The sequence below is a fragment of the Sitophilus oryzae genome, unplaced genomic scaffold (assembly GCF_002938485.1).
Source record: "Sitophilus oryzae breed Bouriz unplaced genomic scaffold, Soryzae_2.0 scaffold_1977_pilon_pilon, whole genome shotgun sequence".
Taxonomy (NCBI): Eukaryota; Metazoa; Arthropoda; class Insecta; order Coleoptera; family Curculionidae; genus Sitophilus; species Sitophilus oryzae.
This window is the reverse complement of record NW_022146698.1, coordinates 1,068,566-1,092,695: the sequence shown is the minus strand read 5'-3', so window position 1 is coordinate 1,092,695 and position 24,130 is coordinate 1,068,566. Positions and strand designations below refer to the sequence as shown.

At 35.0% G+C, this 24,130-nt stretch overlaps 2 protein-coding genes across 2 annotated transcripts; one reads left to right on the top strand and one right to left on the bottom strand.

Moving 5' to 3' along the window:
• The first annotated feature begins 1,458 nt into the window (after positions 1–1,458).
• LOC115883751 lies at positions 1,459–2,920 on the top strand. Its single transcript, XM_030902159.1, has 2 exons — positions 1,459–1,958; positions 2,016–2,920. Exons 1-2 carry the CDS (start codon positions 1,589–1,591, stop codon positions 2,918–2,920), a joined length of 1,275 nt encoding a protein of 424 aa, XP_030758019.1. The 5' UTR covers positions 1,459–1,588.
• A 3,724-nt stretch (positions 2,921–6,644) lies between these two features.
• LOC115883749 lies at positions 6,645–7,868 on the bottom strand. The gene has a single exon (XM_030902158.1). The coding sequence runs from the start codon at positions 7,866–7,868 to the stop codon at positions 6,645–6,647; it is 1,224 nt and encodes a 407-aa protein (XP_030758018.1).
• Between the last annotated feature and the right edge of the window lie 16,262 nt (positions 7,869–24,130).

The following is a 24,130-nucleotide window of genomic DNA, read 5'->3' as shown; positions in this document are numbered from 1 at the left end:
GTCAAATGTCAAACCTGTCATCTGTCAAACGTCAAATGTCAAACCTGTCTTACGTCATCTGTCAAATATCATCTGTCAAACATATCTTACGTCAAACGTCAAATGTCAATCGGTCTTACGTCATATCTGTTATATACAAGGTGTTAATGAAAAACAAACGCTTTACATCATAGATTGTTTTTTCACACCCGGTATATATTCCAAAAAAAAAATCTTTCCATGTTTTAACACAGATGATAATTTTAACGTTTGACGATTGAGTTTTAATTAATAATGCCTTTTGGGTATTCATAAATAATAATATTTATTTAAACGGTAAAAATAAATCAAACTTGATTTATCCATAACGATATGATGAGAGCGATGTGAACAAGACAATGGTTTACAGTAAAATGACCTAATACTTCAATCTTTACGGCTTCCTCTCATGATGTCATGCTTTTGTTTTTCTAGAAAATTTAAGATGAATTATTGTGATAAATATTTAAGTAAAATAAAATAAATCAAACTTGGTGAAAAATACATTGTGCAACATTTATTCCTTATCGGAGTTTGCGGACGGTATTATTTTTAATCAGCCTTAGCGGTTTCCGGTTTCCGGTATGATGACTATGATGTCACGCATTTGTTTTTCTAGAATTTTTCCAACATTGTGCAATCCTCCTTATCAGTTTGCGGTTTTCCGGTCTAGCATTGTACCCAGCAAACAACTCGCAATTCACATCAGTCTCTACCTACCTCTCGTTGAAAATTAGTCGATCCACCGCGCCGTATAAAAATAAAAAAATGTTTCTATGCAGCATTTGTGGGAAAGTGTTCGGCAGAAAGGATAATTTAGGCATATGAAGAGATGCGCTAATGGTGAGTTTTTATTTACTACTAATTTTTCAATATTTTAAATATATTATTTTTTAGTTAATAAAATCCAAACCGCCACGCCCCAAACCAGCGTGAACGACAGTGCTGGCCCCAGTAAACGTAAGTAAATATTTTTATTTTATATTCTGGCTTTAAAACGCTTTTTTTAGATACGTGCGAAAAATGTTCGAAAACGTTCAGCAGAAGTGACAGTTTAGGCAGGCATATGAAGAGATGCGCTAATGGTGAGTTTTTATTTTATTTTTTATTTTATATTAAATGGTTTTTTCTATTTTATTTTAGTCAATCTGCCTGAACCAAAAAATTTAGAGACGGTATCCCTGAAAAGAATGAGCTCTGCCACTAACAGTAAGTAATTATTTGTTTTTTCATTACTTTTAAATTAATTAACTATTTAATTATTTTTTTTAACATATTTTTCTATTATTTTTTTAACTTTTTCCATTATTTTTAAATTAATTAACTATTTAATTATTTTTAATATATTCAACTATTATTTTTAACTTTTTTTCAATTATTTAAACTAATTAACTATTTAACATATATTTCTATTTTTTTTAACAGAAAGCATCTATTTTATATTAAATATTTTTTTTCTTTTTATTTTAGTCGATCATGCAGAGTCAGAGTCTTCGGTGTCAAAGAGAGCTAGACTTGGTTTCCATAACGGTAAGTTATTATTATTTTTTTATACACCTTTTAAATTAAAATGTATTTTTTAGAACACTTGATAATGCAGGAGGAAGGTGTTTACCTCGTAAATACCGCATATAAACACCGAATTGCTACATATCGGCTTTTATCGAAAAAAGATCCTATCAGCGTTAATGATTTTTTAAATAATCTCCGTGAAAAAATCATTTCGCTGGTAAGATGCCAAATCGAGAGGTTTGGTAATGTGAAAGTCGGTATGGAGCTTTTCGGTCGCTTCCTCCTGCAGACAAAGGAGGTGGAGGAGACCAAGTCCTTTGGCTCGCGTTTCAGGGAGGCTAGTCAAGGTAGTGATTTGGAGGAGCTGTTTGATCAGTTCACCACTATCATTAAGCGGAGATTCCAGGAGTTCAATGAAAAAGATAGTGGTAAGTATATATTTTTTCTGTTTTTCACCATACTAATTATTTTTTCGTGTACATTAGGTTGGACTCTTCAGCAACTTCTCCACGTAGATGTAAGGATAAATAAAATCAACCCACTAAAAGCCTCATCTTACATACCATTACCGAAGGAAATAGAAGCGAAAAAAGCTGTGTTGAACATACAAAACACTGACCAGAAATGTTTTGTATGGTCGGTTTTAGCCGCCTTTCACCCAATTCCCCGAACTCAACATGCCAACCGAGTTCAGAATTATGAATCTTTCGAGCAGGAATTGGATGTGTCAGGTATAGATTTTCCGATATCTTTGAAACAGGTGTCAAAATTCGAACAACTCAATAATATTTCTATTAATGTTTATGGACTCGAGAAGGGTTATAAACATGATAGGAATATTATTGAAGTTGTGGGTCCTTTGTATTTTACTAGATCTCATAAGACAGATAGACGTGTGAATTTGTTATTAATCAGTGATGATTCTGGCAATAATCATTACTGTTTAATAAGAAATATGTCTCGCCTAATCTCCAAACAACTTTCAGGCAAACAACATTCAAAATTCTTATGCGATGGTTGCTTGGTTTATTTTTCTTCAGATATTAAATTAGAAAATCATCAAAAATACGATTGTGGTCACGTTGTAGTTGAAACTCCTTCGGATAATTTAAAGAAAAATAAATATGGTGAAAATATTCCCGAGAATATCCTTAAATTTACGAATTTCGAACGAAAATTAAAAGTACCTTTTGTTGTATACGCTGATTTTGAAACTATTTTGGAACCTATACAAACAGAGCAAAACGAGTTGGATCCTGAAATTTCCTATACGGTGAAACACACCAACACGTTCCTTATTCTTTTGCCTATTACATTAAATGCGATTTTGATAATTCTCAGTCGATTTTCAAGACTTTTAGGGGACCTGATGCACATAAAGTTTTCATAGATTGGTTAGAGACTGATTGTAAATCAATCTACAATCGATTTATGAAAAATATTGTATCCATGTCTCCTCTCAGTAGCGTACAAGAAGCCGAGTTTTATCAGATGACACACTGTCATATTTGCGAAAGACCATTTAATGTAGAAGATGAAAGAGTAAGGGACCACTGTCATCTAACAGGAAAATATCGAGGTGCGGCTCACTCTGTTTGTAACCTAAATTTTAAAGTACCTAATTTTATTCCTGTGTTCTTCCATAACATGTCAAATTTTGACAGCCATCTTTTTATAAAAGAATTGGCTGTGGAGGAAGAACGATTGGACGTCATCCCCCAAAACAAAGAAAGATATATTTCTTTTACAAAATATATTATGGTGGGGGATGACAACGATCAGGAAAAGCGACAACAAAAGATATTTTTAAAATTAAGATTTTTGGACAGTTTTCGATTCATGGCATCAAGTCTAGATAAACTAAGTCAAAATTTAACGTCTCAACAGTGTCGCGAAGTTAGGAAGTATTTCCCTAACGAAGAAGAATTTAAGGTTATTCGTATGAAGGGTGTTTTCCCATATTCATACGTAGATTCCTTTTCCAAATTAGACGATACCAAGCTTCCACCCATTGATGGCTTCTATAACGAACTTAGAAAAGAAGCCATCAAACAAGGAGATTACGAGCGTGCATTGAACGTATGGAATTTATTTAAATGTCAAACTTTAGGCGAATATTCAGAATATATTTAAAATCCGACGTACTATTATTAACTGATGTTTTTGAGAATTTTAGAGAGGTGTGTCTACAAACATACGGTCTAGATCCTTGTCAATACTTCACCGCACCATCTCTGTCCTTTGACGCGGCTTTAAAAACTACATCTATCGAGCTGAAATTATTGACAGATCTAGACATGATACATTTCTTTAAACACGGGATTCGCGGCGGTGTCAGTCAATGTAGTGTTAGAAAAGCTATCGCGAATAACAAATTTATGTCTATATACGACGCTTCCAAACCTACTTCCTACATTATGTACTTGGATGCTACCAATTTATATGGTGCAGCCATGTCGCAATATCTACCAACAGGTAACTTTACGTGGCTAACAGAAGAAGAAATTTCAAACTTAAATTTTATGAATATCGATAAAAATTCTAATATAGGTTATGTTTTTGAAGTCGATTTAGAGTATCCGGAGCATTTACATGATTTACACAACGAATTACCCTTTTGCCCAGAGTCCGTTCAACCAGAGGGATCTAAAGTTTCAAAATTAATCCCCAATTTTAATTCTAAAGTTAGATATGTAATTCATTATCAAAATTTACAACAAGCGTTGAACCATGGTCTGAAACTTGCCAAAATTCATCGCATTTTATCATTTAATCAATCTCCCTGGTTGAAAACCTACATTGATCTAAATACAGCAAAGCGTAATAACGCTGAAAATAAGTTTGAAAAAGATTTTTTCAAACTTATGAATAACGCTGTATTTGGAAAGACAATGGAGAACGTGGAGAAACGGGTAAATATTAAGTTAGTTACCCACTGGGAAAATATTGGTAGAAAGCTAGGGGCAGAAGCGTACATTTCCAAACCGCATTTTAAAGACTTGACGATTTTTAGCGAGAATTTAGTCGCAATACATATGGCTAAACAGAAAATCGTATATAATAAACCTATTTACGTAGGTTTTTCAATTTTGGAAATTTCCAAAACTATTATGTATGATTTTTTGTATAGTTATATTAAACCAAAGTACGGTAATAAAGCCTCACTGCTCTACACTGACACCGATTCTCTAATTTTACAAATTCAAACCGACAATTTTTATGATGACATGCGCGAAAATTTGGATAGATTCGATACGTCAAATTACTCGCAAAACAATCCACACGATATTCCTGTAAATTCGTCTGTGTTGGGCCGTATGAAGGATGAATATGCAGGAAAAATTTTGTGGGAGTTTTATGGAACTGGGGCTAAAGCATATTGTGTAAATGTGGATGGTGAGTTAACGAAAAAGGCCAAAGGCGTGCCTAACTACATCACCAAACAAGATATTAGTTTGGATGATTATAAAAACACAGTCGATGTAGCAGGTACGAAAATCTATCGCTCGATGAACACTTTCCGTTCACATTTACACAATATGTATGTAGAGCTAAAAAATAAGATAGTCTTATCCTACGCGGACGATAAGAGATTTCTTATTCCCAATTCCGAGTACACGCTCGCATGGGGCCATAAAGATCTAGGAAAATATAGGGATGAAATATCGGAAAATCTATAGGCTGAAACCAATGGCAGCTATTTTTTACTTCTATTTCCTTCGATATTTTATTTATTTTTTTATTTATTTATTTATTAAGATTTAGTTACTTTCATGTTTAAGAGGATGGGTTAATTTTATTTTTGTATTTTTAGTGTATTCTATTTAGAGTATTATATCCAATATATTTTATCTTACTATATTTAACATGTTTATATTGTATACAAATTTAGGCGTTTTATACTATGTCTACTGTTTGATTTAAGCTTTTCAATAGTTGCATTCAAATTTAGTAATTTTTCCTAACATAAATAATTATTTTTATTATATATTTATTTTACACATGTATTTAACAGTAATACTGAAAAACATTTTTCAAACTTTTTTATATTGTTCAAGACTGATTTTATAAAAAAAAAATGATTTAGAGTATTCTAAATAAAACAATTTTTTTCATTTCACTGTGTATTTATTTTCCACATTTCTCTCATCTAGTAAATTATAAAAAATAGGTAAACAGTATTTAAATAACAATATACAATCATCCTCCCAATCAAATAAGTTTTCCATTTCCTATCTTGAATTATCAGCACTTTCTACTTCTTCTTCAAAAGCATAAGTTATGTTTAAATGCCCATCAATTTCTATAGATTTATCACACCAATCACTATTAACGTTTTTATCAACAAAGTCCAGAAACGTTGAAAAACCTTCATATGACATTTGAATCTTCTTCTTCTTTTTGTTTGTACTTTGGAAAATAATTTGCTTTTCTGCCAGGTTCTCGGAAATGTTTAATGCTACATTAATTATTGGTTCTAATACACTTGATTTATCCATAACGATATGATGAGAGCGATGTGAACAAGACAATGGTTTACAGTAAAATGAGCTAATATTAATCTATGAGCTAATAAGTAAAAATACTGGATATTAATAGATTTAAATTTATTGAGTTAAAAGGTTTATAATATAATCATATAATATATGAACATTATTTACAGTACAAGAACATATTTCTAGTCTATGATAATTACAATTACTGTATGATTGTTCTAATTTCGGCACAGGTCCAGAAGTAAATTCCAAGTTCACTATACAGGGTGGATCAAGATTCATTTCGTTTTACGTGCACAGCAGAAATTCCTTTTTAATAGATCCTTTAACGAAAACCATATCGACACCTTCCAATTCCTCCTGTATTATGTTATACATCGCCTTATAGGGTAAATACCCTGAATTATAAGGGATTCCATGAACATTGTGAAATATATAATTTATCGTCTTCTTATGGTGTATCGACAGATGGTGGTAACAAATCTTTGGTTTAAACGTATAGGTTTTCTTTCTTTTCCATCGTATATGGATAATTCCTTAACCTCAAATTCGGGGATGGGAAATCCTTGTACGTCTATAACAACGAACTTCATCGTATCAATGTCTTGCAGCAACTGATTAAATTAGCGTTCTAACATGTCCTGATAAAGGTAAATATTCCATGACTCGATCGTATATGATGATACAAAATGCTCGGGTGTTTTCGGGGAAATTTTCCGAACTCTCAAATTCTAGCTTTACATCTATCACATTACTTTTCAGAGCCTCGTTTTGTTTTGAACAATCAATTACAAATAGGGCTCGACTGGCAAAAGCGGTAAAATCTAGCAAAGGTTCGCTATTGATCTTTCCCAAATACGATTTTTGAAAATCCGTATACATGGAATAGGCTTTAGTAAACTGTCTGGTTTTGAAATTTAAATCTAGGGATTCATATGGGTAGGCCTCGGAATTTAGATAAAGCTTGACATCTGTAATTTTCAAATTATCGAAATATGTGCCATCAGCTTTATAGTTATCTTTTCGATCTTCTTGGAAGAATACAATAACATATCTCGCTCGTTCAGATGCTGCCTTCACTGTCCATACATCTTTTCTCGCTTGTCGTAGTGCAGGTAGTTCATGAATTTCCCATTTCCTAAATCCAATAAATATCGGTTTGTCCTTGGAAATCGCTTCAAACAATTTTAATTTCACAGAATCGTTCGGGTAGATATGTTTTACTCTTAACTCGATATTCAAAATGGTGATGTCTGCTTTCTTGTTTCCCTCTGAATTAACATAACAATTATCATCCTTTTTGGCACGTACAAGCTTTAATTTCTGCGTTCCCATAATAGCACTAGTATAATCGGAGAAGACGTTCAATAGGAAATTCAATGGTATTAGGAGACTGAAATTATCCGTTTCTGGCTCATATGATTTCACAGTACCGCTAGGCCAATTCCATCCCGCCGCATCAAGGGCAGTACTTTCATTTTGATTGAGACACAAAAGACTTTTAACGGTACTTATAAGCCCTGGATCTCGTACTTTATCGATTACTTTTCCATTCAATTCATACGTTATCGATTCAAATAGAAATGCTCCAACGTTATTTGTCAGGGAACATTTTCCTGTTTTCACAACTGTCGATACTTCTTCCAAAAATTTCGCCTCAATGTATAATTCAGCCTGGCTAATATCCATAAACACATCCTGCTGATTAATAACAATTTCTATCTCATCGCTGTTCTTAAATGATTTGGTGAATGGGTGATACGTATGCCATTCTTCTCGAGCAATGGATTCATCTACGTTGACCGGTTGGAATATTTGTAGTTTTTCTGATACGGAGTCCATATTTACTGATAATATGGTGAAGCTGAAGTATGCTCTTGGACGTGAGCGTCTGCTGTGGTGTACAAGTACTAACTGATTGATTGCTCTGTGAGCTGGTATTTAAATAGTAAGGTTTAAAAGTTAAACCCATTCTTTTTAAGCTCCAAACGTATAACAATGTCTTCACCTCTAAAGTTGACGGGTCTTGATTCCTGATCTAATATATCCAATGTAATGTTATCAATAAAATTTCTATTTACTGGGAGATAGATTAGATTCCTGGGTTCGATAATTATACTATAGCCAGGATCTACGCTTGGACTAAACTCGTACAGTGTATGAGATGGATTATTAATGTAATACGATCCAGATATGATATTGCACTCGGTACGTATTGTTACCACAGGAAAAATTTCCGCAGGTATATCTGATTTGTGCAATTTGTTGGCAGCTAAAACTTGCGGTGAAAATCCTAATATTTTTCCAATACTATCTTCAGGTTGAAAATCTATATCGTAGATACACTTTATTTCACACTTTAGTGTATTATTATTAGGGTGTAACTTTATAACGGTTTTATTCTTGAACTTAGCTCTTTTGCAAATACTCTTCAATGTCGGTAATCTCGTAAGATCCTGTTGGAATTTCAATTATTTGCTTTATACCGTCTACAGAATAATGAAACTTATTTCGACCTGGTTCGATATTCGGTATTGAATTCCAGGTACTGAGAGATATCAGAGCTAGAGAATAACTGTATCTAGAATCGAGTTCTATTGGAGGATTAATGTCCACGCTAAACAGCTAGAACGACCTTTCAGCGTGAATGTCTGAGACATGACTGAGCGTGAAATTAAAACACATGTTCTTTTATAACTATTTATTATTATAGAGAAAGGACAATGCAAGATGACCACAATTGTAAGTATTATATGTTTGATACTGGTCGTAATTATAATATATTTTACATTTCTTGAAATATCGAACAATTTCTTTTGGTGGGTTTAAATTTCCAAAACTATCAAAATACACAACTTTATCCCTTGTTTTTCTATATGCTACCCAATGAGTTCCATCTCCTTCAATCTCGTCCAAATTTACAACACCGCACTCGTTCGTTCTAGGTGTTTGTGGTAGAGCATTTCGCATAAATACTCCTCTGAAGTTGACAATTTTTAATTTCTTTACATATTTCTGTATATCTAGGTTAGACAAAGGTCGATTGGGTAGCTTTATTGGTAGTTTTTTGGCAATTGCTTCTGAAGAAATAATCCATATCCTGTCTTGTGTTTGGCAAGGTATAATCCGCTTCCTCTTTTACCCAACGCAATGGCTTCCATGGTTTCGTTATGTCGTTGAGATTCCTTTAATTTATCTCTTGCCGCTCGGCTATCTTGAACAGCTTTAGCGACAGAAGCAGCGCCTCCGGTAAGAGCTCCCAAAGCACTTAGGCCTGCGAAGAGCGGAATAAGAGGTAAAATTCCTCCGACTTTAGGTACTGGGATAACTCTAGGTACTTTAACTTTTCTTCTACCACCAGCTTGTTTAACACTCATGCGAGCTGCTCTCAGTGCTAGTTTAATATTATCCTTGAGGGTGCCATTACCATAATGTTTAATATGTCTCTTCACTTTATTAACAATAAAAGATTTGAAGGGTTTTCGTTTAACACCCATACCAAGCTTTCGTTTTGTTTTCATTGCGTTTGTAACAAGCCACGCAGCACTTTTTTCTCCGATATTAGAATCCAAAGCTTTAACTCTTTCCCACGCTTTTTCCTCCAACACTTTATCGGCTTGATGTCGTCGATTCAAATCCTTTTCTTTCGAGTATGCGATATCGTGCTCCTTACACGCTCGATCTAATTCGTTTATGCCTGGATCTCCTCTAGCTAATCGTTTAGCAAGCTTTGTTCCCGGACCACAATACTGGTAACCAGGTAAATGAAGTTCAAATGGTAATTTATTGATAGCCCTATTTAAGAGACCTTTACCCTTTGACGTTCTCATTACAACTGAAGACGTGATCGAATAAACATCGTATATATGTGAAAAAAAAAATGAGAAAAGTTAAACAGAAAATCGATATTGATGTTTGTAATTTCGATATCGCACAGGGTGATGCTAGAAATCGACATAGCGATCTATTACCAAATACTATAAGGGCTATAATCTGTGGCCCCAGTAATTCAGGAAAAACGAATGTGATGTTAAGTCTTTTAACAGATCCAAACGGACTTCGGTTTGAGAACGTGTATGTTTACTCAAAGTCTCTCTTTCAAGACAAATACACATTTTTGCAACAGGTTTTGGATCGTATTAAAGGTGTTAATTACTACGGATACAGCGATAACGATAGTGTATTGGATCCCGTAAACGCCAAACCCGACTCTGTCTTCATATTCGATGATGTAGCTTGTGAGAAACAAGATAAAATTAGAAATTATTTTTGCATGGGTCGTCACAATGCAATCGACTCGTTTTACCTCTGTCAGACCTATTCAAAGATCCCTAAACAATTGGTTCGAGATAATGCTAATATGTTGATACTTTTCAAGCAAGATGATACTAATCTTAGGCATGTGTATGATGATCACGTAAATACAGACATGTCGATAAACACGTTTAAGGATATATGTTCTGAATGTTGGAAAGACAAATATGGATTTCTTGTTATTGTTAAAGACTGTGATATTCACAAAAGCCGTTACCGAAGCAGATTTAATACCTATATGATACCATAAACATAGTTTAATGGTTAGTATGTAAGAGTCCTTGATCGAGGATACACCTAGTATCAGACGATCCGATTGCAACAGACCTGATTGAAACAGACCTGATTGAAACAGACCCGATTGTAACAGACCTGATTGCAACAGATCTGATTGAAACAGACCTGATTGAACGGACCTGATTGAACGGACCTGATTGGAACGGCCCTGATTGAAACAGATCGGGTTCGAAATGCCTAAAATATTAACAAAAGATGAGCGAGAAGTTCAGAGAAAGATTATAAATGCTGCTAGACATATACGAAAAAAACATCTAGCCTTGAAATTAGAACGTGATGAGGGAGATGAAACTCTAAATAGAATATTGGGACCTATAACTATACCCTTAAATAAACTCGCAGACAGAACAATAAAGAACAAGGAAGAGGAAATTGTAAAGATGGAAAAGATAACACCACCATCATCGATAAAGAAACAGCCGAAACCTGAACGCAGTTCTCAAAAGTATGTTGAATTCCAGCCGACTGAAATGATTGCGGAGAAGTCTGGAAACAGTGATAATGATGATGATGATAATGTTTTTATGGAAGTACAATCACTACAAGCATTTAAAGATGCTAACGAAGATCTTCAAAAATCAATTCTAGAACAAACTGAAGTGTACAAGAGCTACTTGGATCAGTATCCAAAAATAGCACATGAATTTATCGATAAGTACTTTATAGATTCCGATGAAATAGATCATACGTATGGTTTACAACATAATGCACCAACTGAAACTTGGAAAATGGGGACGGAAAAAGTGGATTTTCTTCAAAATGGTGATATACGAGTAGGCGATTCTATTTACAAAGGAAATCGTGGTTTATATGAATTGTTATTTCTAAAGAAACCTATGCACTTTACTGAAAACGATAGAGTTCAATTTCAGAAAATATTGAAGCAAACCAACGTTCACAAAAGAGATTTTAGTCCATTGGGACAATTGAGAGGTAGTAAATCTGTGAAATATAGGGATTTCGTTAAACCATTGATTACAGCTGCATCTTCGGCTTCGCTTGAAGGTTCAAGACTTAGGCATTCATCAGCCAGCAATATAGCACAGAAAATCCCTAAAACCAGATCGCAAACTAAATCTGGATCCGCACTACTTGAGTATAATGAAAAACCTAAAGAATATATTTATTATGATGACGTCAACGAGTTGGTGGATAGATTAAGTAAACTGGATGCCTCTCAAACAGCAGGAAACGGAAACCATACGAATGAAATAATGAGTATTCTTGAAGAATTGTTAGAACTAGGTGTAGTTGAACCTATAAATAAAGTGTTATACTAGATATTTGAGCATTATTATTTCAACCATGAACAAGTTCGGATGGTCTTTATCTTCCAAGCGAAGGTTAGTACACCCTCAACCTGAATTTTCCCACACACCTGAAGGAGATTATGATTTTGAAAATCGAAAAATAACTAATGTTGAAGACCCTACAGAAGAGAGCGATGTATCGACTAAACGATATACTGATGAGCTAGCAGGGAAAGTCCGCGAAGAGATAAAATTTCAAGCTCGTTCTATGGAAACAATAAACGCATTTAACAGTGTTCTTGCCGAAAGATTAGAAGCGTTAGAGATAGACTTACAGGAGACGTTTTCAAAAATTTCAACACGTCTAACGGATATGGATAAGAAATTTGGAACTTTAGAGGATGAGATAGTCAAGAAACTGCATATAGATCTGATATGCTGGAAAGTGCGATAAAGAATTATACAGATACGGTGATTGAAAAATCCAATAAGGCTAAACGTCTAGAACTGGATAGATCAATTCTAAACTATCAAACATTGAGCATGATATACAGAACATTGATACGGATATAGCAGCACAATATCAGAGAGTGCTTGATTCGTTTAAGACAATAACAAACCAGAAAATAGACGATTTATCAAACGATTTGGGTGATGTAAAAGGTGTCCTTGAAGATTTATTATTAAGTAAAAAAAATTCTAACCCAAAATAAAATATAAATACACATATACCAGCACTATTTCGTTAGACAAAGCGATGGGTTCTAGAGAACAAGTCGTTAGGGAACTTCATAAACCCGCTCGTATTAAATTCAAAAGACGAAGATTTATTCAGTATGGTTTAGACGATACTTTTGCCACCGATCTTGCTCAATTAGATCAATATTCTCGAGAGAATAAGGGCTATAAATATATCTTGGTTGTGATTGATTGTTTTTCCAAATATCTATGGACAAAACCTGTAAAATCAAAATCTGCACCAGACATTACTAAGGCCATGGAAATCATATTGAAATCTTCAAACAGAATTCCTAAAAAGTTGGTGTCGGATAATGGCAAAGAGTATTACAACAGTCAGTTTCAAAATTTGATGAAAAAATACAAGATCCAACACTACAGTACTTTTGTCCTTTGAAAGCCTCTATAGCTGAACGTGTAATTCGCACTATTAAGGAAAAATTGTTTAGATCGTTTACGTTGAATGGGAACCATAGATGGCTGGAATTACTAAATAAAGTTACAGAAGACTATAACGATACGAAACACAGAACCATTGGAATGAAACCGAAGAATGTGGATAGTAATAGTGAGAAGAAACTACTAGATGGCGTTTATAGTCATATTAAGGTAGCGGGAAAATCAAAATTTAAAGTTGGCGATACCGTTAGAATCTCAAAACAGAAACATCTTTTTGAAAAAGGATATACGCCAAATTGGACCACTGAGCTTTTCAAAGTATCTCACTATCTGCTCTTAAAGATACTATTGCACGTTTACTTCAGGAACATATATCGATTCATACCTCCATCAAAATCAATATGGAGTTATTTTGTTCATACATATTATGATCTGAAATGAAAGAAGATATTAAATCGTTTAATTCCCGATATGATGTTGTTTACGAAAATACAAATCTGGAGGAAGTATTCAACGAGTTTAAACAAGTCTTAGTGACGAAATCTGGTGCTTTCCAGGAAAGAGATAGCGGTTGGTCGTTACGTAAGATTCTATTTTTAGAATTGAATATAAACAAGTTTAAACAAATAAATTAGTTTGGTGGTGGTAGGGGAAGGAAATAAAACATATACGATCAATTAATAATCGTCAAGACATCTGTTTGTGCGTATGTCGATATGAGAGCGCTAGACATAACCTCAAATTCATCATGTTCCTCACCAGATTATTTCGAGTATCTAAACAGTATGGTTTTACGAAGTAATACGGAAATCAAGAAAGAACGCAGATTATTGGCTGAAACGTGTTATCCCACGAAGAACTTTGATATTGTTGCTGGAATAAGTATCGCGAAAGGATTGGTACCATCAGTTAAAATTGTGAACAAATTATTCAACCTACCCAATGAACTAATAATAATATCATTTGACGATACGGATTGGTTCGAGTTTTTGAACATTGCATCATCATTTATTTTGGTACCTGACAATGAGAAAATGGAGAAAACTGTTCAAGCCCTATCTGAAAATTTCACCGTTAAAGCAAGCAAATTCTTAGAAGAGTGGATAATTACAGTGATGTGCTTGGATGTGCCGTTTTGTTTCACTATGGAAGACATTCGATTAATTTTAAATCAAAAGTGTATTGTTAATTATAGGTTAGAGTTACTGTAAAATTAGACTTAAGACCTTTTTACGATAATCTTTTACATTATATTAGAGCTTGTAATGTCTCTGAAGAAAATTGTTTGGAAGAAATTAAAAAATATTGTTATTTAAATGTTTGTGAATTATCATATTATATGTTGGAATTTCTAGAAATTAATCCAAATAAACTCAAAAATGATTTTCAACTCATATGTGTATTTACCGCTTGTGAATAAATGTATAGAAATAATAATTTAACGCTTTATTCTTTAGTATTATTTAAACACTTGAAGAGTAAATATGTGTAAAAGGAGAAAGATGTCTACCGAAGATATAAATTTTTTACTAGAGAAACATTTGGCTAATTTACAACAATTAAAAGAACTTATAAAATTTTACGAAGAGAAACAGTATATGTTTTCGAAACTTCTAGAATTGAAGATCTCCCATAAACATACTAAATGATTTGTTTGGATGACTCGCCCTACGATATACGCATAATTTTTTAAATCAAAAGTTTATTGCTAATTATAGGTTAGAGTTACTTGTAAAAATAACACCTTGTAACTGTTGTGAATAAATGTATAAAAATAATAATTTAACGTTTTATTCTTTAGTATTATTTAACCACTTGAAAAGTAAACATGTATTTGGATTTGGCAAAATATACTACAGAGGAGTTAAAAGCACTGTCTGTAGAATTTCTAGCAGAGCATATTAGCCCCTATACGCTTTTAAATATATGGTCTCGACTTCCTATCGAATACAAAAATAATTTCTATTTGCAAACGCATTGCCATGTTTTATTCACTACAACAGACCTGATCAAGTGACTCATATTGACGGTCCTCCCCCTTCTCAAGCAAGATGCCGAGATTGTTTATATTCTCTCCGTCAACATAGCTAAACAGTCATTCAGTATCCAGACATGGCGGCGTTAAGTTCAGCTTTTATTATATTTGCCGTTATAGTGCAAAATACATTCTATATAAATAAACCGAAAGATGTTATTGAAGCTTTCGTATGTTTAAAAAATAATGATTCTACAACGAAGTGTAAATGGCCAGAAGCTTGGCAGAGATTGGAATATAGCAATAACGGATCGGTGGAAGTTTTCAAACGTCCATTATCGGAAGAAGAGACTAGGAATAAGACGAACATAAAATATAAAATAAGGGTAATCTTTTCAAATAGAGTGTTGGAGATCAATCTGATTGGCAGATGCTACCCATCAATTTTAACGATAGTTCAACTATGAAAAATCAGACGTGTAAAAAGGATAAGGAAGAACCTACAGTGATTTCATATATAGTTCTATTTTTGTATATAATTATGACGTTTATATCATCTGCTATAATAGTATTTAGTACCTGCGCCAAAATATCAAAAAGTAATGTATTGCATACTTTAAATAAATATTAAAAATATGTATTTTGTTTTTCATTAACACCCTGTATATAATAGGTATGACGTAAGACAGATTAACGTTTGACGTTTAATAGATGACGTAAAACAGGTTTGACATTTGACATTTGACGTTTGACGTTTGACATTTGACGTTTGACGTAAGACAGGTTTGACGTTTGACATTTGACAGATGACAGGTTTGACGTTTGACAGATGACGGGTGACAGGTGACGTTTGACGTTTGACAACTCCCCTCCTCCTCGCGCCTGCGCTGTACCCCTCCTCCTCGCGCCTGCGCTGTACCCCCACTCCTCGCGCATGCGCTGTACCCCCACTCCTCGCGCATGCGCCGTGCGCTCCCTCCTCCACCTCCACCCTCCACTGGCGCAGAAACCCCCTTCTCCCTCTACTGACGTATATGAAAGCTTGGGCCAATCATTAGCGAACGCGCTACCAGCTTACCATGCTCTGACGGGCAGTGACTACACTGCTTCTTTTGCAAGAAAAGGTAAAACTAGGCATATATCTTTCGTTGAAAATTGTCCAAAAACTGCAGAAATATTTGATTCGTTTGGCCACTCTAAACAAATTTCTGAAGAACAAATAGACTGTGTCCAAAGCTTTGTTTTTAGAATATATGGCAGATCTAACATAACTAAAGTAAACGAAGCACGCTTCGACATTTTTGTGAGGAAATATGGTATAAAAGTATCTCAGGGAAAAAATCCTTTTGAAAAAATGAAAAACTTTGATGTTAGCTTGATACCTCCTTTGTTGAAGAGGTTGAGCCGCTGAATCTTCAAGTTATTGCTGCCGAAGTCACACATGCTTACCATATTGTTTTTCACCACTAATCCTATTTATCCAATGATTGTATGTCAAAATTATTTCCTATCCTGTTTCCTGACTCAAAAATAGCCAATAGTATTGCATGCGGCCGCACAAAGGCAGAAGCTATCATTAAATCTGTTCTAGCATCACTTGAATTTGTCAGAGTATTAAAAGAAGGAGATACATATTTTTCCATTGTATCAGATGCATCAAACAAGAGCACCGCAAAGACGTTTCCTATTTGTGTGAGATTCTGGAGCATCAAAGATGGGATTCAAAACAAGTTGCTTGATTTTTATGAAGATCCGAATGAAACCTCAGACGCGATATCAGGTCAAATATTGAATAGACTTGCAAGTTTTGGACTGAAAATCGAGAGGTATTTATAAAAATATACACAGGAAGGTATTTATGAAAATATATACATGAATATATATGAAAAGAAATAAATAGTGAGCGAAATGTAAAAAAAAGGAGAAAAAAGATTAAACGGCTCAGTCCTCAACACCTCGTAACCGTATACATCAGTGCAGACACGCACACTCACACTCACACAACCACACCTACACTAGTGCACACTGATGTAACTGCCTTCAGGCTTCATCAGTACGGTAAGGAATCAGGAAGCGAAGAAACCGATCGCAAAACACAAAAAAACCAGGAAGCAAACGATGCAACGAGGCACCGTGTGCAACCCAGGAGATGGAAAAACAAAATTGATGAAGAAACGAAAATAAAAGATGGAAAATAAAAGGAGCAAACGGGAGCCTAAAGCCCCAATTTGCAGCCAAGAACCAGAGTCGCCCAGGATTGTGGGCTTCGTCCAGAACAGCCGCGGAGGTAGCCAACAGCAACCCGCCGCAATACCCTTAGCCGTGGTACCAATATGAAAAAGAAATAGTGAGGGAAATGTAAAAAAAAGGAGAAAAAAGATTAAACGGCTCAGCCCTCAACACCTCGTAACCGTATACACCAGTGTACACCAGTGCAGACACGCACACTCACACTCACACAACCACACCTACACTAGTGCACACTGATGTAACTGCCTTCAGGCTTCATCAGTACGGTAAGGAATCAGGAAGCGAAGAAACCGATCCCAAAACACAAAAAACCAGGAAGCAAACGATGCAACGAGGCACCGTGTGCAACCCAGGAGATGGAAAAACAAAATTGATGAAGAAACGAAAATAAAAGATGGAAAATAAAAGGAGCAAACGGGGGCCTAAAGCCCCAATTTGCAGCCAAGAACCAGAGTCGCCCAGGATTGTGGGCTTCGTCCAGAACAGCCGCGGAGGTAGCCAACAGCAACCCGCCGCAATACCCTTAGCCGTGGTACCAATATGAAAAAGAAATAAATAGTGAGGGAAATGTAAAAAAAAAGAAGAAAAAAGATTAAACGACTCGGCCCTCAACAACTCGTAACCGTATACACCAGTGTACACCAGTGCAGACACGCACACTCACACTCACACAACCACACCTATACTAGTGCACACTGATGTAACTGCCTTCAGGCTTCATCAGTACGGTAAGGAATCAGGAAACGAAGAAACCGATCCCAAAACACAAAAAATTGGGGCTTTAGGCTCCCGTTTGCTCCTTTTATTTTCCATCTTTTATTTTTGTTTCTTCATCAATTTTGTTTTTCCATCTCCTGGGTTGCACACGGTGCCTCGTTGCATCGTTTGCTTCCTGGTTTTTTTTTGTTTTGGGATCGGTTTCTTCGCTTCCTGATTCCTTACCGTACTGATGAAGCCTGAAGGCAGTTACATCAGTGTGCACTAGTGTAGGTGTGGTTGTGTGAGTGTGAGTGTGCGTGTCTGCACTGGTGTACACTGGTGTATACGGTTACATGAATATATATACATACAGGTATTTATGAAAATGATCAACTGTCTTCACAATTGCTAGCAGTTCCTTCCGGGTAACGCAGTAATTCCTTTCTGGTTTGAATAGAACTCGACTGTAATTTTTTAAGTACAGATGAGCATTCCGTATGCGGCCGAAGACTTCTTCTAAATTTCGCAAATGCTCTTTAAAAGTTCTTCCCATAACCAATACATCGTCGAGGTAAACAGAAAATAGTTTACCAGCAAATACTAGTCAGTCAGATACATCAGAGGAAAAACAAGAAACAGTGGCAAATCTTCAGGAGGCTACGATAGCTATAGCTGCAGTAAACAGCAAGACTTCTAAAAAAGTACCATGTGGAAAGAAAGTGGACCATGTTGAATTAGAAATGTTGAAAGCTCTGAAAGAAACACCTGACAGTCATTTGTACTTTTTTAAAGGTATAATTCCTTCATTGCAGTCTTTCGACGACGAGGAGGTGTTGGAATTTCAGACAGCGGTTTTGCAAAAATAACAAGTATTAAAAACCGAAAGACAACTATTCTCTACAGTCAACGTCCTTCTCATTCTCATGCTAATTCCGGTCAACAGGCAATACCTACTTACTACAGTCAAAGCATTGATCATACTCAAGTTAATTCCAATCAACAGTCAATAAATACGCCCAGAAGACAGCTTTATCTGACCATGGATCCATTCCTCTTCAAACACAACTCATCCTTATTCAAGCCACAATTCTTCCTTAGAGGCTAGGGCCGGTAAATGCATGGCAATATCTTTTGATTTTCAACAAAATCTACCTTTGCCCCATATTAGAACTAGTGACGTCTTTTATAAAAGTAAGCTTTGGTATTATGTGTTTGGAATCCATGACCTGGCAGATGATTCAGCTAGTATGTACGTGTATACAGAGGATGTAGCAAAAAAAAGGCATCAATGACGTTACATCCATGATTTTACACTACCTGAATAATAAAGATCTCAGACATAGTCATTTAGTCATTTTTAGCGACGGGTGTTCCGGACAAAACAAAAACCATATTATGGTTTATTTTCAGTACATGTTAGTACACTCATTGAAATTATTTATCTTCAGATTAAGAAAGTAACCCATGTATTCCCTATACGAGGTCATTCTTTTCTGCCTAATGACCAGGATTTCGCTCCTTATTGAGAAAATACTGGGATGCTTTAATACAAGAAGCGAGAATAAAGCCATCTCCTTTTTTTTGTAATTAATATGACTCGAGACATGTTTTTCGATATCCAAAACGCATGCTCTTTGTATTTTCTAAAAAGTCCCCGACCAACGCTAAGGTCTTCGAGAAGCACGCATTATAGAAATATCTTGCGATTCTGCATACGTTAAAACTAAAAATACTTACTCGGGATTATGGACCCACTTTGCTGTTAGAAATAAAAAAGCTTTACACAGCTACATAGAGCTAAAGAAGTTGTATGAACAACCAATACCTATAAACAGTGTCAAAATAAAAAATGCAATATATCTATCAGCCTCTCTGAAAAAACCAAGCAGTATTGCATTTTATGAAAAATTCAATCTCGCCGAATCTGACACTAATATTGATATTGATAAGGATGATAATAGTGACGAGTGTGAGTAATACTTTAATTTGATTTTTGAATTTGTTTGTAAATTTAAATAAAATGATTTTAAAGTGTTTGGTACATTTTATTTTAGATTTTTGACAAAAACAGCCAATGTCAGATATTTTTTCCTAATTTACAAAAAAACTGATTCTTAAATATTATTCAAATATATCTTCAAATATATAAAATACAGGTAAATTTACTTTACGAAGCCTAAAAAACATTATAAAGTTAACCATATCGGCTTTATGAAGTTTTTTTTGATATCCTAAATATATTTAAAAAATGACATTGGTTGTTTTTGCAAAAAATCCTGCAATTTCAAAAGTGACAAAGTTTGGCACGGGGAGAATCTGAAGAGTTTGTCGGCAGTAGTAATTCAATTTCTGCAACGACTGAAACTGCCGACAGAAAAAGACTGAATCAAAAGCCATCAAAAAATTATGTTGGGATTGATTTCAATAAGAAGAAACCGAGGGAGCCCCATCTCGTAAGGCTGGTGTGCAATATAGATAATGAAGGAAAATTCGAGGAGATACAGTCAGATTCCCAGCCTGATTTAGCTCTTTCCCCAGGCGTTCCTTCTAGCTAGAAGCCAAAGTATAACTTCCACAAAGAAACAATCTGGGCAATTACACAATGTCATAAAAGTAAAAGAAACTGTGGATAAGGCAATGACCAGATTTCAAAAGCAAAGAGTGAGAATGAATTATTCGACAAGTTATTAAAGGGTCTGGAAAAAATACTGACCCAATGCACCTCAAGTCTCATAGAAGACATTAAGTCATGTTTTAAAAAGAGAAACAGAAAACGCGGACATTCAACATCATCTTCCTCAGATGTAGAACCTAGTGCCTAAAATAAAAATAAATAAAATGTATGTTCTTTTACGTTAAAATATTTAAGTAGGTGTATTTGTTTTAATTTTAGTTTAGTTTTTAATTTTGGTTGATTACAAGCAATAGAATTACAGCAAATTTTGACAGTCAGCGGCTTTCTTATTCTATGGTCAGCGGCTTCGGCTTGGGTACGCTCTTTGCTGGTAATCAAAAAATGGTGAGTCAAATAATAAATGTTCCTGTCAATGTAAATAATATGGTAACTTCCCTGCCCAGAAATGTTGACGATGAATATACAGTGACTGTTTTAATAAAACGTCATATTCTTCAAAAAGGGGCATATTTGTCTGGATGTGTCTCAAAAGCTATTCTACGTAGATGGTTATTATATTTACGAGATACGCCATTATAGCGAAAATATGATACCAAAATTAATAACACATTCTTGGGTATACATGAAGATTATGATTTTGCAGAAGAAAATCAAATATTTTACGACCAGCTTCATTCCGAGATTAGAAATAGTCAAGAAGACTTGCACGTAGTTTCGGTGCTAAAAGAAAAAAAATTACCTACTGAGCAATTATTAAACATGAAACAGCAAACAATTTTTTGGGGGGAAGATATGGTGTTACATTTAGCCCCAGGTCAACAAAACAAACCTGATGCAGAGGAATTATCATTTCCTGCTATCTATTACGGTTAGGTAGTAACCGTAATGAACGTAATCTCTGTTCTCTCTGACTAAATATCGTTTACACCTCGTATTCTGTTGGGCCGTATGGGAAGTAACTGCGAATCTGAGAACTGCGTATCATTGTCTTCTTCGAAAATATAATTTGCATTCCCGCAGAGAAAATTATGAAGTACGCCATGTGGCTTTGACAATATCATCCACGGTTTCCAATTTGCATTCAAAAGGTCTTCGATACACTCGAAACCTGGCTACCAGTATTCGAAAGGCGCATTCCAGTTTGTCGAGCTCGAGATAATCTACGATTAATTATGTCAGTAAACAGGAAACCCGGTTATAATTAAAATTAGAATTGTACCTGTAGTTAAACACTTTATTTCTATAATTGTTGGTAACCTGAGCTTTTGCAAATGGACAAATCAGATTAGTTTTTAAAGGGAAAGCTTCATTCGTATTGTCTTCTTGGCCACGTGAGGGCCTGGGAACTGGTAATTCCAAGGTACAATTGTTTATTTTTATTCCTAAATTACTGTTGCTAAATATATTCCCATCACTAAATCGACCCATTGAACCTACAATTGTAATCAATAGTAGTGAACCGATAGTTTGGATCTACAGTGGCCATTAGGACGATTGAGCAGTACTGCTTGTAATTAAAAAACGAAGATCCGCTTTGACCTGGTTTTTTAATAATGGTTATATGTTTACCGTCTACTGCACCTAGACAGTTATAAAACTGCCATTTTCTTCCAAATTCTGCTGCGTTTGTCACCCAAGTATTCGTTGTGGGATTCGGCATGTATTGCGGTCCCAAAGTACTTTGCAAACTTCTTTAACCTATTTTTGATATAGTTCTTTTCCCTAGCCTATAAGAAAATCCAATGGTTCTGAATGTATCTCCTGTGGCCAAATATCTAAAAAAAATTCTGTACCTAAGTAAATGATTACTAACAGATATGATTCACTTTTTTTAGGACAGAAAGTGAAAGAAATTTGGAGAAAACTAAAAGATTGCCATCGCGATGCATTGCGACGACAAGGAAAGAGAAAGAGCGGAGACGCTGCAAAGGCAATAAAGTTATGGACTTACTAGAAGGAGATTGAATTTCTTCTTCCATTTATGGCTAATAGAAACACAACAGGAAACACTGACATTTCGCAGGATGAGAGAAGCAATACTATTGAAGATAACTTGGTTTCGCCTGCATCGCAAGACATTACTGAAGGAGCGAACGAAAACACATAAGATGACGAAGTGGACCAGGGTGAAGAACCACAATACATTCAATGTTCTAGAGGCAATACAGTCGCTACTCCTGATACACCAAATATAGGTGCCAAAAAACGAAAAATTGATATTATGTTACAGAACACCTTGGAAAATCATAGGCATCAAGCAAAGAAAGGGACGAAGAACGAAAACGTATATCATCATTACTTGAAAAAAAATCGGGTAATGAGAAAGAAGATGGTTTATACCAGTTTTTTATGGCAATGTACAATGATACCAAGAAAATGTCAAAAATATCGCAATTGCGAATTAGAAGGAAAATTTTTGAGGCTGTCCACCTTGAAGAAGAAATAAATTTGGCGTTGATTTTTTCCCAAACAGTAGCGCGTCACTGCACCCACCACAATATCGTATAGGATTACCGTTACCTAGCCCTTCATCACTTACTTACGGATCCCAGACCTGGACACTGACACAATCAAATATGGATAAGGTAACCAAATCTCAAAAATCTATGGAAAGACAAATGTTACATATAAGGCTGGCAGATAGAAAAAGGAATGAGTGGATCAGAGGAAAAACTAAAGTAGGGGATGTTAGAAGTGAAGTAGCAAAATTGAAATGGAAGTTTGCCGGTCACAATGTCAGACAGAAGGATGGTTATGTAGTTCTTGAAACTGTTCTTTAGTAACTCTGAAATACATTTTCATTTGATTATCATCAAGTTCACTTATTAAATTGAATTCCCCATAAGTAAGTTCCTCAAATAATCGTTTTTCCATACTGATTTTTTATGCCTTTTGGAGAAACTATGAGAAACAGAACTTTGGAGAAACTATAATAACAATATTTTCTACTTCCGAATCTGATTCAGAATCCATAAGTAAGTTTAACTGAGCGGCTGGATACATATTTTTTTTAAAAACTATAACGGAAACACAGGAAAAATTAACTACCTACGTTCAATATGCGGATATCGCTTTGGCAGAGCACAGGAATAGTTTTCCTATGTAGTTCCTCCGCTGTGCTGTGCTAGGCTACGCTGCCCTCAATGTGCGACAGGCCTAAATTGTGCCTATAAATTTCGAGAAAATTTAGAAGATGAAGATAATATTGACGATAGTATCTTTGCTATTATGTCCAATAGTGCTATGGCGGAAGTAGTGAACAATGATCCAGTTATTTGTTGCATATATTTTAACAAATTAGTAGATACAATCATGATTGCTTTAATTTGGCCCATTTGGAAAATATAATTTAAAAGATTACTTTCCTAGGGAGGAATTTCAGCATAAAGGTAGACCACACTGTCATATGTTATTATGGCTTGAAAACGCTCCACCTTCTCACGAGGCACAGTGATTAAATGATGAACATTTACCGGAAACCATTGCATTCATTGATAGTATTGCCTGAGCCGAAGAATGTTTAGTTTCAAGCCCCAAGAATTTACAA

What these genes read in the sequence shown, in the direction of transcription:
- LOC115883749 (XM_030902158.1), bottom strand. Translation starts at nt 7,868, where the DNA reads ATGGACTCCGTATCAGAAAAACTACAAATATTCCAACCGGTCAACGTA.
- LOC115883751 (XM_030902159.1), top strand. Translation starts at nt 1,589, where the DNA reads ATGTATTTTTTAGAACACTTGATAATGCAGGAGGAAGGTGTTTACCTC. An exon ending in GTTCAATGAAAAAGATAGTG is followed by an intron (nt 1,959 to 2,015) that starts GTAAGTATATAT and finishes CGTGTACATTAG; the next exon opens with GTTGGACTCTTCAGCAACTT.